Source organism: Rissa tridactyla, chromosome 19, assembly GCF_028500815.1.
Source record: "Rissa tridactyla isolate bRisTri1 chromosome 19, bRisTri1.patW.cur.20221130, whole genome shotgun sequence".
In the NCBI taxonomy this organism is placed as follows: Eukaryota; Metazoa; Chordata; class Aves; order Charadriiformes; family Laridae; genus Rissa; species Rissa tridactyla.
In genome coordinates, this window is record NC_071484.1 from 7,734,527 (window position 1) to 7,748,049 (window position 13,523).

The 13,523-nt window shown below is 46.4% G+C and overlaps 1 protein-coding gene and 1 long non-coding RNA gene across 4 annotated transcripts in view; one reads left to right on the forward strand and one right to left on the reverse strand.

Moving 5' to 3' along the window:
* LOC128919246 (uncharacterized) overlaps nt 1-10,858 on the forward strand; it is an 18,859-nt gene extending 8,001 nt beyond the window's left edge. For both annotated transcript variants that reach the window (XR_008469865.1, XR_008469864.1), the window contains exons 2-3: nt 5,981-6,273; nt 10,259-10,858. This is a non-coding gene — a long non-coding RNA (uncharacterized LOC128919246). The remainder of the gene's footprint in view (nt 1-5,980; nt 6,274-10,258) is intronic.
* Nucleotides 1,206-11,413, reverse strand: HOXB6 (homeobox B6). Of its 2 annotated transcripts, none has more exons than XM_054224454.1 (3): nt 10,978-11,413; nt 3,662-3,828; nt 1,206-2,290 (listed from the first exon to the last, which is right to left on the reverse strand). In XM_054224454.1, exons 1-3 carry the CDS (start codon nt 10,989-10,991, stop codon nt 2,031-2,033), a joined length of 441 nt encoding a protein of 146 aa, XP_054080429.1. In that variant the 5' UTR covers nt 10,992-11,413; the 3' UTR covers nt 1,206-2,030. The 2 variants fall into 2 exon arrangements, with proteins under 2 accessions (XP_054080429.1, XP_054080428.1); XM_054224453.1 differs by having other exon boundaries at nt 3,662-4,249; nt 10,978-11,398.
* Nucleotides 11,414-13,523: the final 2,110 nt, after the last annotated feature.

Below are 13,523 nucleotides of genomic sequence, written 5' to 3' on the forward strand. Positions count from 1 at the left end.
AAAACGTTGTGAAAGAGCTGTGCTTTGTTAAGCATTACTTTCTTTTTTTCTTCTTCTTCTTTTCTTTCTCTCTCTCTTTCTTTTCCTTTTTTTTTTTTTTTTTCCAAGGCAGTTTAGGAATTTCATATGCTTGTCTGCAACTCATTGGAAATTATGCGCCATATTGAAAGTGACATATAATTATAATAATTACGGGCAATGAAAAGCGTGGCAATAATAGTAAATGTCCTACAGCTGTGAAGCTTCTGCATGAATTGATTTTAAAAGTGACTGACATTAAACCAGCTTGTGGCATGGGGGAATGCATTCATACATAGGTATTTCTGGAGGGTCGTGGGGAAAGGGGATGGGAGGCAGGAGATACTGTTACATCGCGTTTTCCCCCTGTGCAGTTGCAGAAAACGGTATCCGAAACAGGCTGGGCTGGTCGCTTGCTTCCAGTCCTAAATCCCCGTCAGAAAAAGCACTTCCTTTCGTTTGATTGCCCCAAACCCAGGAAAAGTTTGCCATTTGCATGCACGAGATTCCTCTGTGGTACGGAGCAGAAACGTTCCCCATCCCATCCCGAGCAAAGTCAGCCTCTCCAAAGGAGCCATTGGAAACGCTTTCAAGTGAAAATAAAAATCTACGCTTTTAAAAGAGGTCATCAGGCATAGTTTAGATTTTTGCCACCTTTTTTTCCCCCCGCCTTAAGTGGAGGCTGTATTCCTGGAGCTGAGAAGCCACTCGTTTCGCAGGGCAAATTCCCTTGAAATCTGGACATTTTTGCCATACACTTCACTTTGATTTGGGTATATGAAGTAAGGGACCAGATGTTTGAAAGATGCTAGGCAAATGTTAGGTATCTTTGGTAGATAAATGAGAGCATATTTTTGCCCGTTTCCTTGATTTATTATGTATATGGAGAGCGTTTCGTCATAACTCTTTGTACTGTAACAATAAAAAAGAGCGATACTAAAGCAGAATGTCAGCGAGGAAATACTATTGGTGAAAGGTCTTCCATTTAAGATTAGACAAAAAGAGGGAAAACCAGATTTATCTCTCCACTGTAACTTCCGTGTGCTTGGAGTTGCTTGTCCTTGCAGATTAGAAGACAGTGTCATACAGAGAGAAGCAAGGCTTTCTTTACAACTCTCTGCTCCTTAAGAATGGCAAGTTCCCTGGAAAAGGGAAAGATAATAATACTAATGACAGGGCGGTGTGCGTGAGATCGAAGACTTTGTTTTTATTAGAGAATTCCATGTCCATACCTAAGACAAACTCCAAACACAACACGTACAAAAATTAATAAAATATAACTTTTTTTTTTTGTCGTTGTTGTTGCTTTTGCATCCCTTTAGGTAGTACTCGTTCTTTCAGTAGATATTCCTTTTTTTTAAAAAAAAAAAACAACAAAACTAATTACAAAGACCCCAGGGCTTGATTAATTTACCAAAGGAGAAAAAAAAAAGAAAAATGAAAAAAAAAACCTATGTCAACCGTGCATGAAACATTTTTACAAAATTAAGACAATAAACACCCCAAATGACATATATTGCAGCACTTCCATTAAATACAAGAGTTAGCAGATTACTAACAGTGACACCAAGGGTAGAAACACGGGTAGGAGTCCTTTTTTTTTTTTGTCTTTTCTCTTTCCCTTTCTTTTTCTCCTTCTCTCTCTATCTCTTCAATTTTTTATTATTATTATTTCATTTCGGGGGGTGGAGTGGGAGGGCAGGGAGGTCTAGGAAGGGGAAAGAAAAATTAAAAAACGCAACTAGAAGCCTGATTTTTTTTTTCTTTTTTTTTTTTTTTTCCTGGACACGACATCACTGGGAACACGAGTCCATGGCATTGGTGGCCCAAACTTTCTAGCTGTTGCCACTGCTGCAGAGGGCTTGTCCCACCAATGTGCAGGTTCTCCCTGTCCTCGCAGCCAGCCCACACCCTCCTCATCCTCTCGGCTCTCACACACACTCACTCACTCCCTAGTTTTCTTTTTTGTTTTTTTTTTTTGTTTGTTTTGTTTTGTGTTTTAAATAATACTTTCACTCCGCCGTTTTCTCCTCCTCCTCCTCCGCGCTCAGTTGCGAGGAGTTGAGCAATTTATTCTCTTTTTTCCACTTCATCCTGCGGTTCTGGAACCAAATTTTGATCTGCCGCTCCGTCAGGCAGAGGGAATGGGCGATCTCGATCCGCCGGCGCCGGGTCAGGTAGCGGTTGAAGTGAAATTCCTTCTCCAGCTCCAGCGTCTGGTAGCGGGTGTAGGTCTGGCGGCCTCGGCGGCCGCTGGGCCCGAAGGAAGAACCTGTGACACCCGCAAAAGAAATAGGCAAAAAGATAGGAAAAAATAGGAAAAAAAATAGGAACAAGATAGGAACAAAACGGGGGGGGGGGGAGGGGGGGGAGGGGGGGGATGGGGAAAAGGAAAAGAAGAGGAAGAAAGGAAAAAGAAGGGAAAGCCCTGAGGTTTAGTGGATCCACGGAGATGCTGGATAATGCGCGGGGATGCTGCGCCCCGCACCGCGGCTGTGTGCGGAGGGGTGTGTGCCCGCTCCCCTGCCCTCCAAAAGCTTTGGCCAACCCCCAAAATAAGCCCCGTGGCGGTGAGACCTTCCGTGCGCGCAGGGAGGCTCCGCACCCGCGGAGGCTCCGCAGCCGCGCTGCAGGCAGCCGGGCAGAAGGGTTAATGCTGAAGTTGCCAGGCTGCAGGCAGGGCTGGGGAGAGAGGGCAAGATCTATCTTATTCCGAGATGAAAAATCGCAAGGTGTTCTCAGCTCCCCCCCCCCGCCCGCCCGCCCTCGCTATTTTCCACCCTACCGGCAACTGTAATAGATCTGAGCATTTAAGCAATAATGAAGTGAATCGATCTGCCCAAACTCTACATTAAAGAGGACACAACACTTTATGTCCCTGCGCTAATGGACATCAATTTGGAACTTAAAAGGCAACAAATGCATCTAAACATGGGAAGGAGGGTGGTGAGCCTCTATTATTTTTCTCCCCCCCTCCTTTTTTGGGGGGTTTGTTTCTTGTTTTTTGCCTTTTTTTTTCCTGATCGAGGAAACAGCACTTAAAGAAGTCATATATCACCGGGTGGGGGTGGGGTGGGGGGGAATTCTCCCCTGGCAGACTTTTCATTATGTGCGAGTTTCATTAAAAATGTAGCCCTCTCCTTTCAAATATTTAAAGACTTTTATATTATTTAACTCCAGATCGGGCAGCCAGCGAGAGAGGGAGCTGCGTGTGTTTGGGGGGGGGTAGGTCCGTGCGTGTGTAAAGTCATCCAGATCTGATTTAGAAAAGATATCTCCCTGTGCGTGTGGGGGAAAGACAGAGACAAATCGTTGTAGCTGAGTGACACGCAAACTGGAATGTGTAAAAAAAAAAAGGGGGGGGGGGGATGGAGAAATACTGTCTGGGGGTTTAAATACAGAGCAAACGTTTTAGCTGGGGGGGTGCTGGGGGAAAATACTTTAGCGGCGTGAAGTTGTGGTGCGTGTCAGGAGCAAGTTGGAGCCTCTCGTGTCGCCAAACTTCCCCGCTGGAAGTTTGGGCTCTAAAGTGAACCTTATTCCTGCTTCCCTCGCTCGCTCGCTCTCTCTCTCTCTGGCGGTAACAAATAAGAAAGGGGGGGAGGAGATTGATGTATTTATTTCTGTAAAAGAGTAAACTCACTATTGCAAGAGTTCATCCGCTGCATCCAGGGGTAAACCGGGGCGGAACACTTTTGCTCCTCGCTCTCTCCGAACACAGTTTTGCTCTGCGCGCAGTCCGACTTGCGCGGCTCGGGGGCGAAGGGCACCTCGTCCAGGCTGGGGGGGCCGCACGCAGGGTCCTTCTCCCTGAAAAACCCGCCGGCCCCATAGTCACAGGCGGAGCTGCGGCTGTAGGCTCCGTTGCTTTGCTGGTAGTAAGGAGAAGAGGTATAGCCCTTCTCCTGGACGCCCGTGGCTCCATAGGTGGTGGGGTAGTGCCTCAAAGGATCCGCATAGCCCGAGGGATATAGCGGGATCTGTCCCAGGAAGGGCTCCTGCCCCGCCGCCAGACTCACCGGGAAGGTCGAGTTGACAAAATAAGAACTCATTGGAAGGAGCCCGCCGTCCTTTCCCCGGCTTTATGATTTGTTGTGTTTTATAGTCCAAGTGGTTTAGCTATTAGTAGTATATCGGAGATTGGGTTTTAGCTGAAGGGAGATGGCGTGGTGCCAGCGAGGGACACAAGGAAATACAACCATCTGATCATGGGCTGACCAATAGCAGGCGCCTGAGGTTGCAAAATAGCACCCATGAGGAGCTGAGATTGCACCAGGGACCCCAAGAACAAACCATCCACCCCCTCTTCCCTCCCTTTTAAACAACAGAAATGCACCCCCTTAACCAAATATATAATATCTGCCGAAAGAAACATTCCCGGCGCGCTCGGAGCTTCATAAATAAATAAACGCGTCCCCCCCTCCCCCCCCCCCCCCCCCCGAGCTCGGCGCGGGGGTGTGCGAGAGCCCGTCTGCGCGGATGGCGGTGTGCGCGCCTATGTGTATTTACACACAGAGAACGTATACAAATACCCCCTGTACGTGGGGGGAAAAAGAAAGTTAATTCTTCTCATTCGGAAAACTTTAACCCTTGGTGTTTCCAAGTCGTCCTGAAATGTCTGGGTACTTGGCTACAGTTAGAGGAGGGGAAGAAAAAAAAAAAGAGGGGAAAAAAGTTTTTTCTCTGTGTGTGTGTGAACTTTGCGAGGAGGAGATCCCGCCGGGTTGATTAACTTAGGTTTGCTATAGGAGAAGAAATCGGTTTTGACAACTTATTTCAGTTCATGTTTATCTAATTACCATAGATTAGCATTCTCTATTCGGGCAAGCTGCGCCCGCACGAGCCAAACCTTCGCTTTTCATATATTGCACCTTTTTCCTTTCCTTTTTTTTTTTTTTTTTTCCCTGCAAAAGCTCCGTATTCGGGAGATAAATGGAAAATCGAAGTATTTCCTTTAACCCTTGCTAAATCCCGATCTCCTCCGGAGTCCGGTACCGCATTGTGCCCTCTTGCGTTTTTTTGTTAATACCAAATCTATGCCCGACCTTTTATGGCTAAAAGGAAGGATTGGGTTACGGTCATAAGCTGAGTTTATTGATTGTTACCGATAGAGATTATATTTTTTTTAACGAGAGGAAAGGTGGCGGTGCAGTGGGGCTGCTGCCTTGGAGGTGCGCAGAGATCCCGCGGTTTTGCATCCCCCCACTTTAAGCCCGTCCACACTGCAAAAATGCCTGTTTTTGCAAAGTTAAAACGCTGGAAGGGATAAGCCGGAAAGTCTCAAGCAATTCCCGGCCACCCTAGAAGCTGCACTTTGCTCTGGGTTTTGCCTCTCTCGGTTTTGCCCGGGTTTCCTCGCCTGAGATGTGCTCTGCTCTACCTGGTGCATCCCCCCGCCTCAGATCCCTGTTTGCTCAAGGTAGAGTTGGATCTCTGATCGCCGCCTTCCTTTTTTTTTTTTTTTCCAATGGGAAAATCAGAGCGGTCTCACAGGGAAAAAAAAAAACACAACCCAAACCTAAATTAAAGCCAGTACTGTCCTCCGATCATTCCCGTTTTGTCAAGGATTTGTTTCCTGTCCGAATTTGTAGCCATCTGTCTGTCGGGTCTTATATGCAATGAAATGTCACGCCTTATAATACACACTCCCCTGTACTTGAATCTGTGAATGTGTGTGCTACAAATCTAGAATTACATATATTACATGGTGACTGCAGAGCTGCCAATGCGGCGCTCTCTGACGGAGCTTTAACTATCTACGAAACTAGTATCTTATTACAAGCTAATTTATTTTAAACATCATGTTTACAGCAGCAAAGCCAAGATTATTTCATGCCACGGCTGCAATGAACATTTCGACTGAAACGTAATCCTTATAATTCAAGGAAATAACATGCAAAGGAAGTAGTTTTCCATCCTCCACCCCCTCTCTGACTGATATCTCTTATATTTGTTCTTGCAGAGTTTCCCTTTGTGTATGGAATGGACCCAAACTTACGTAGATCTGCTTTATTGGTATGCAAGGAAAAAAAAAAAAGGAGATTGAAAGGGAACGATGACTAGAGAAGAAGGAAAAAAAAAAAAAGGCTCGGATGGGAGCCTGAAGTTAACTGCTTTGCAGGAGCCGAACAGCTCGTACGTTTGATAGAGAGTTACGCAATATTTGTAGCTCTGCAAAATCAGCGATTATCTGGCATGATCAGCTCCGCATGCAAATTTTGGGCTAAGAAATGGGATGTCCTGATAATGCAACGCGTGAGTACATCTGTTGAAAATGTTTGCTCTTTTGCTCTCATATTTTCTCTCACTTCTCGTGATTGCTCTGCAAATAAAACCCTCGAAATTGTTTGGAAAAAATCCACACACCCCCTCCCCAGTTTTACCGTATTAAAATACTGCTCATCCTAGTACCTTTGTGGCTAAAACAGGCTTTTTGCGTAGTTTGACAGTAGACATTTAAAAGAAAATAAAAATGCACTAATTGAAGCTGACCGCTTGCTAATTGCTTATTGCTGACATCTTAGTCGCGCTATAGATAAAAAAATAATATGTCTTGCCTCTTAGAAGCAGGATAGATGGTTATTTGGGGGAGAAAAAGAAAAGAAAGAACTTGGTTCCCAACGTGAAAAAAAACCCAATGCCTGCCATAGTTTTCATCTTCCGGAGGGTCAGGCCCGCGGTCTAATTGATTTGCCACCTATAATACATGTAAATACGAGCAGAGGTCTTAAACCGCACTAAATCCGAGAACTGAATGTTTAGCACAGAGGTGTTTCTATTCCCAGTTCAATAGCTTTACAAAAAGGAAAAGGGGGGGGGGAAAGGAATTTAAATGTTGGGTTATCAGCGTAGCTGTTTAACAAGACGCTCTCCTGCTTTCCCCGCTGAAGTCCGAAGGTAAATCTGAGACGGATTTTGCGAATATATTTCCTTTGGACGCCTCTAGCGCCAGCCCGGCCGGGAGGGAGACGCACACAGAGCAATAACGGTTGCAGAAACGAGCTTATACAGTAGCCCTTAAGTCAGACCCGTCTTTGACGGCACCTATGGGCACGTCTTTATTCAGTCTTTGGCCCCATCTCCCCAAAAACAGGCGCAGGGTTTGGTAAGAAGGAGCAATAAAGCGGGGAAGTTGCATTTCACTGCGCAGGGAAGCCGGCTTTCCCCTCCTGACAGACATCACTCAACTGGCAGGGTATAAATACAGATAAAGAGAAGTATTTACAGTCTGTACAACCTCAGCTCTCTGCCCAGCAAGGTCCCGCTTTTTGTCGCTTTGCTTTTCTGGCCAGCAAACGCCAACCCCACCAAGCAGAGCTCGGCAGATAGATGAGGGGATTAAAACAACACCCAAATATTTCGAAAAGCAAACAGAACAGAGCATTGCTTGTGTGAAAGCTAAACCCGCTAAGAACTTGGTAGAAAGTTCAGGGCAGTTGGTTCCAATAAAAAATGAAACTCTTTTTTTCATGTGGAGCTGGAATTCCCGATCCTTCTGAAGTGAGAACACAGCGGGGGTTTCCCTACCGAGGGACTTATTGCAGCCATAAAGTCAAGCCAACACCACGAAACCACTTGAAAAAACCCCTTGTTCCTGGAGTCAGACATAGAAAGCCATTGGCAGCAGAGAAACCTCCTCTGTAAATGCTCATGCACACCCGAAATCACCTCAGAAAAAAACACCCGACAAAGCCATGTAGAGCTCCAGGGTTGGAGTATTTAAAACAATGATCCCTGAAGGTGTAAAAAAATACCCGCTCTCCCCGCGCATAACCGCCTGAAACTTAATTTCCAGCAATTTAAGTTTAATTTACCTGACTTCCCGTGCAGTGCATAATAACCTTGTTAATGGGATCTTTGAAAAGAAGCAATAATAATCTACCATTGTTCTATTAAAGAGTGCAGCTAATTATTAACAAAAAAAAAGTGGGGGGGAGGGGGGGGGGCAGGGAAGGGCAGAGGGGGAGAGGGACATTGGGGGAGTCAAAAAGCATCCAGACCGAAGTATTTCCGCGAAAGCAAGCCCGGGGAAAGGGGGTGCTACTGGTCAAATAATATTGGGAAAGCAGGGAGAAGGAGAGGAAAAGGCGAGACGGATCATGTAAGGCGGAAGGCGAATGCTGGGGGGTGTTGGGAATTACAGCATGGAACAAGTTAATCATGGCTGTTGCTGGTGAAAAGAGAGAAACTTTTCTTTTTCCTCCTTTTTTTTTTTTCCTTTCTTTTTTTTTTAACATAGTCCCTGGGCATCTCACTTTCTTCCAGAAAATGTCCCTCGTCTAGACGTAAACAGTTGCCAGGAAACTGTGTGGTAGAAGGAGAAAACGAGAGGGAGAAAGCAAGAGGGAGGGAGGGAGAGAGAGAAACCTTTTAAAATAACAGACCCGCATTGTCCCTTCAAAGCCTACAGTAACTTAAAAGTGATTCGTCGTCTGCCTTTACTCCCTGCTCCTTCCCCAGCAACCACCTCAATTCTGTGTACACGACTTGACATATCTTTTCCAGACCCCACCGAAATGACCACTCGAAGCAATAAATAAATAAAAGCTCCTCTGCCTTTTATGATTAGCTGAAATCCCCTTCGCCTCGTACGTCATTATTGCATCGCATTTTACAACATCTCCGCTCGCGTTCACGCTCAGCCGCCGAGCAGCCACCTTTCATCTTCCATGTGCGTATAGAAAAAGAGATGGGAGGTTTTATATGTGCATGCATGTGGAGATCGGTACACACATGGCCGCGCACACGCGTGTCAGGAGAGGGTGGGGGTACATAGAGCCACATGCACGTATAAGGTGTCCATAGCTCACATGTCAGCGCACACACATGTGCCAGCGCATCCTGTATGTATAGAGAGAGAGTCACTTTAAGGCTAGAAACAGAGCTAAAAGCACATCCACCGTTTGTAATTCACAGCAGGGCACCAGGCCTGAAGGGTGAAGCGGGGCCGAGCTCTGCCGGGGGGCGGGGGGGTGTCCCTGGGCCGGGGAGAGGGGAGGGCAGCCGGGGCATGCCCCCCCCCGCCGGGACACCGGCTGCGGGGAGCCCCCCGGGAGCCGCCGGCCGCCGCCGCCGACGGTAGATGGCAGCAGACGGCGGGGAATGGGCGAGCCCGGCGGCGGCACCGGGGGGACGGCGCGGCGGGGGGCTGCCCCCCGCTTTATGCCGTTTTATTTTAGTTTTCTTAAATAAACAAGCAGGGGAGGGTGGCAGGAGGGGAGCCAAGCCGGGAGCAGCGCGGACGCCCCCCTCCCCAGACACGCACACCGGGGTACACAGAGGTTTCTCGGTCATCCCACGCCGGACCGGGCTGAAATGGTTAAAAAGACCCGCCCGCACCGAGGTGAGGGGTTTCCACAAGTGGTTGCCCACGCAGGATGTGGAAGAATCGGCATAAAAGCGTTTTGGAGCAAGGTTTCTAAATTAAATTAATTTTCAATATTTTTTTTCCTTACGAAGAGCAAAAAAAATAACAAAAAAAACGAGCGCGAAGAGACTTAGGGAAAAGGGAGAACAGGCGTTTGAACCGGCATTAATTTCTTCCCCGTGATTTATGAAAAATATAACAGGTTCGTGAAGAAATAGCTTTTAAAAATGACTTTCTGTTTATTATTTCCACGGCTTGCGATCATTTACTCTTGTCCACACAATATTCAGGCACAGTCCGTTTAGGTGAGATAAATCGTCACGTCATAAAATGGTTTATGCTTAAGTAATGAATCTCTTCTTACTCAATCTCGCTTCACATACACAGGCTCTTACATTATCTTATTTAAAAATCACCTCGTAACAGTAGCAATTAGTACTATATTTCAAACACCCCGCCTTGAAATCTTGGAATAAAAAAAAAAAAAAACCACATTTAAAATGACGGGCATCTCCGGACAAATATTTTCCTAAACCCGAAGGCAAGCGTTAGGGTATCAGACAGGGAGAGCAGAGGGAGATTTGCACATAACCTGGTGTGGAAAAGCACGGCACACCGTGGGGCTGAAACCCAAGCCGACATTCCGGTCGGGAAAGCCGTAAAGCCCCGTTAACACTGCAGAACGCAATTAAATACAAGGAGGTTTATTGCATCGCAACGTCAGCTTCATTTGGGAGTTTCACGAGGGGAAAAAAAAAAAATACAATGAGAGCGCTGCGCTCTGGGTTGGCTTCATTCTTATTATCTTTTTTTTTCTCTTTTCTTTTTTTTGTTTTCTTTTCTTTTCTTTTTTTTTTCTTAACTAATTTCCAGAACCTTATTTCCGAGGATTGCCGCGAACTGCCCTCTCCGAAGAAACCACCCACATAATAATGACCCTGGAGAGCAACGCAAAACCCAACTGGCTTCCACACAAACTTCGCCAAATTACTGGGCTCGCCTGAAGACAGGCAAACTGGCAGGAGATTCTGCGAGGGGAAAAAAAATAAAACACGACAACTACCCACAAAGGGTTTGGTATTTTTTTAAAGGCAGTATCTAAAAGCCTCCGTCACTGAGCTACTGCAAAATCCTTCATTCCAAGTCTACTATCTCCAGGTGACATTACAGGCTTTCTTTTTCCTTCTTTTTCCGTTATTTTTTCTTTCCCTTTCTTATTTCTTCATCTCTTTCTTTCTCCCTCTCTTTCTTTCTCCCTTTCTTATATTTTTTCTATTTTCTTTCTCTGTTTCTTTCTTCTTTCTCTCAATTTCTTTCTTTACCTTTTTTCCATTCTTCTTTCTCTCTCCCTTTCTCTCCTTTTCTCTCCTTTACGCCCCACTTTTTCGGGGAAATTGTCACTTAAACAGATTTCCACCACCCCTGATTTCTTCCAGTGCCTCCCTTCTTCATCACCCCACCCTTTTCTTTCTATCCTCCCCCCCGGGTAGAGGGGAGAGGGAGATGGGGATTGGAATAGAAAAGGCAGCTTGACAAATGCATTTTTCTCAAAGAAAAAATTAAATGAAGAGAAACAGATATTATTCCCTTACCTTTTGACGTCCATTTCTGTGGTATAAGTAAATTATATAGGGAGAGAGAGACAGCGTTTGCTTATCTGTTAGCTGACAAATATTGTCCCAACCTGATAGCCGTCGATTGCCTCTCTGACTTGTGAGAGCTTCTTGCATTTCTGTCATTTGCATAGAAAATGGAGTAACTTCCCTCTTTGAAAAATGATAGCCTCCACTCGGTCCAGAATCTCCTCTGCCCCTCCATTACTACTGAGATTCCAAATCAGCAGGCAAATTAACAGAGGAATTAAAAAAAATAATAAAAAAACCCCATATAACTCTTTTGCTATGTGTGTGCGCGGAGGTGGGTGTCTGTGTGTGCGTGTGGATGTGTGTATAGGCGTCCCCCCCCCGCCCCTCTCCCCTGTTTTAGCCCTATCGAGCTTATACACAAAAGTAAAAAAATGTAAAGAGGCGAGAGCCCTATAGAGGACACTGATCCGACCCAAGGTGCAGCGGACAGAAGAATGGTGCAATATAACCACATGGGAAATAATAAAAAGTTCATGTTCACGGTTAGCAGTCCACATGACCGGCTCTGGCCAATCCCAGAACCCAGCCACTCATAAAGTTCTATCACAAAGTTGTAAATTTTCATAAAACAACAAGGAATTTATTGCATTTCTTCATGACCGGTTTAACAGCAGTCTTTTTCTTAGCCGCCATCTTTTTTTAAAACAAAAATAAAAGAATATGAAAAGGGGTTCAGAGATATTTTTTTTTCCCCCTTCCTTGGTTGCAAGTGGGGGGTGTTGGAGAGAAATAATCGAACGCTGCCTCAGACGTTAGGCTATGAACAATAATAGCCCCCCCAGAATAAAGAGCTTGGGGTTGGGGTTGGTTTTTAACTGGGGAAAGGCACAGTAAAACAGTGGGGTTCGGGTGGGATTTTGGATGTCTTTTTCTTTTTTTAACGCAATTGAGATCCTTTCCGCTGAAAGGAGCAATTAGCAGATTTCGGGGGGGAAATAAAAGAGGCAAATAAAGGCAATAAAAGGCTGGCCGGGGTGCCCACGCCCCGGGCAGAGCCGAGCCGGCGGGGTTGGTGCCCGCCGGGGTCCCCACGGCCAAACACCCCCACGGAGTCGCCGGGACCCCCCCGGGTCCCCCCGGCTGTAGCGCGGGGTGGGGGGGGGATGCTCCTGCAAGGTGAGTCACCCCGCCGGTAAACCGCTACCCTGCCTTTACCAGATTAAAGCGTCGGTGTGACTCGCTTTGCCTTTTTTCCCCGGAATTCTCCTCAATTCCTGTTTGCCCCCCGGCCGCCAAGGGCCGTGCCAGGGGGGGTCAACCAGCCGGGCCACTGCGGTCCAGGAGCGGGGAGGGGGCGAAATTTCTGGAACCGCTGCTTTTTCCTTTTTTTCTTTTTTTCCCCCCTCCATCCCCGCTATGCACAGAGCGCTCCCGCAAAGAGCTTGCACCAAGGGATTTCACCAAGGAAAAAGGACAATTTCCCTCTCTTTTCCCATTGCCTTCAAGTGGGAATTTCGGTGCGCAAAAGCCATTAGAGCCGCTGCCTTTAATAATGGGCTGCCCATAATTAGTATATGCAGCATATACTGGGAAGCTGTGGTGTAGATGTGGGCGCGCAGATGCTTGACGTGGCATCTTATTTTCGCTAAAACCTGCTGAAGGATGCCCTGAGCGCCTTCGCCGAGGACTCGAAGTCATCTGCAGTGGCGGGCGGTGAAGAAGCAGAGGGACAGGGAGGGAAGGAAGGAAGGAGAGAAGGTGGGAAGCTGCCACCACCAAGTCCTTCCAAAGCTGGCTCCATTATTTTCCTCTTGTTTTTTTTTTTTCCCCCCTGTACATCTTGCGCAACGTATTTGTGGAGCAAATTACGTGGAGCCTCCGCGGGAGGAATCCGCGACTTTACTGCGCAGCCTGGCAAATGTAAATAAACAGGCAGGGGCGGGAGGGGGAGAGGACGGCGGAGGGTGCTCCCCCGCGCAAGTGCTTAAATTTACTTGCCTTTTGTTTTGCATTGTTGATTTTTTTCCCCTGCGTTTAATTGCTTTAATTTATTTTATGCGTGCTTTGATGCTAAACATTATTTGGTGCTAATGAAAGAGTTCCAGTCCGCAGTAAAGTAATTGAAGGGCGGAGGGAGATTCTAAAAAAAAAAAAAAAAATACTAAAGGCACGGCAAAATAGATCGGTTTTCTGCAAATTAGTTGCAAGAAGAAGAGAATTAAAGCACTGGGCGGAAAGACTATTTGGCCTGATTCTGGCTTCTTTACATTCCTCCTTTATGCTCTTACCTACTTCGGTAATAGCCCCAGCGCAATCACAGAGGGAGAGAGAGAAAGGAGAGCAGCCCGCATTTCGAGAGCCCCCACTATCAATTAATATATCACTATATTCGCCAAATCTATGGAAAAGGTACTAAAATTTTGAAAGGAGTGACTGTCCTAAAAAAAGAGAGAGAAGTTCAGGATGATGGGCCGGGGCATGTATTAATCTAAAAGGATCTTTTAGTATATTTTTACGTGCGAAAAAACACTTTCAAAAGCCGGTGTGTAATT

What these genes read in the sequence shown, in the direction of transcription:
- HOXB6 (XM_054224453.1), bottom strand. Translation starts at nt 4,070, where the DNA reads ATGAGTTCTTATTTTGTCAACTCGACCTTCCCGGTGAGTCTGGCGGCG. An exon ending in GCGGATGAACTCTTGCAATA is followed by an intron (nt 2,291 to 3,661) that starts GTGAGTTTACTC and finishes CGGGTGTCACAG; the next exon opens with GTTCTTCCTTCGGGCCCAGC.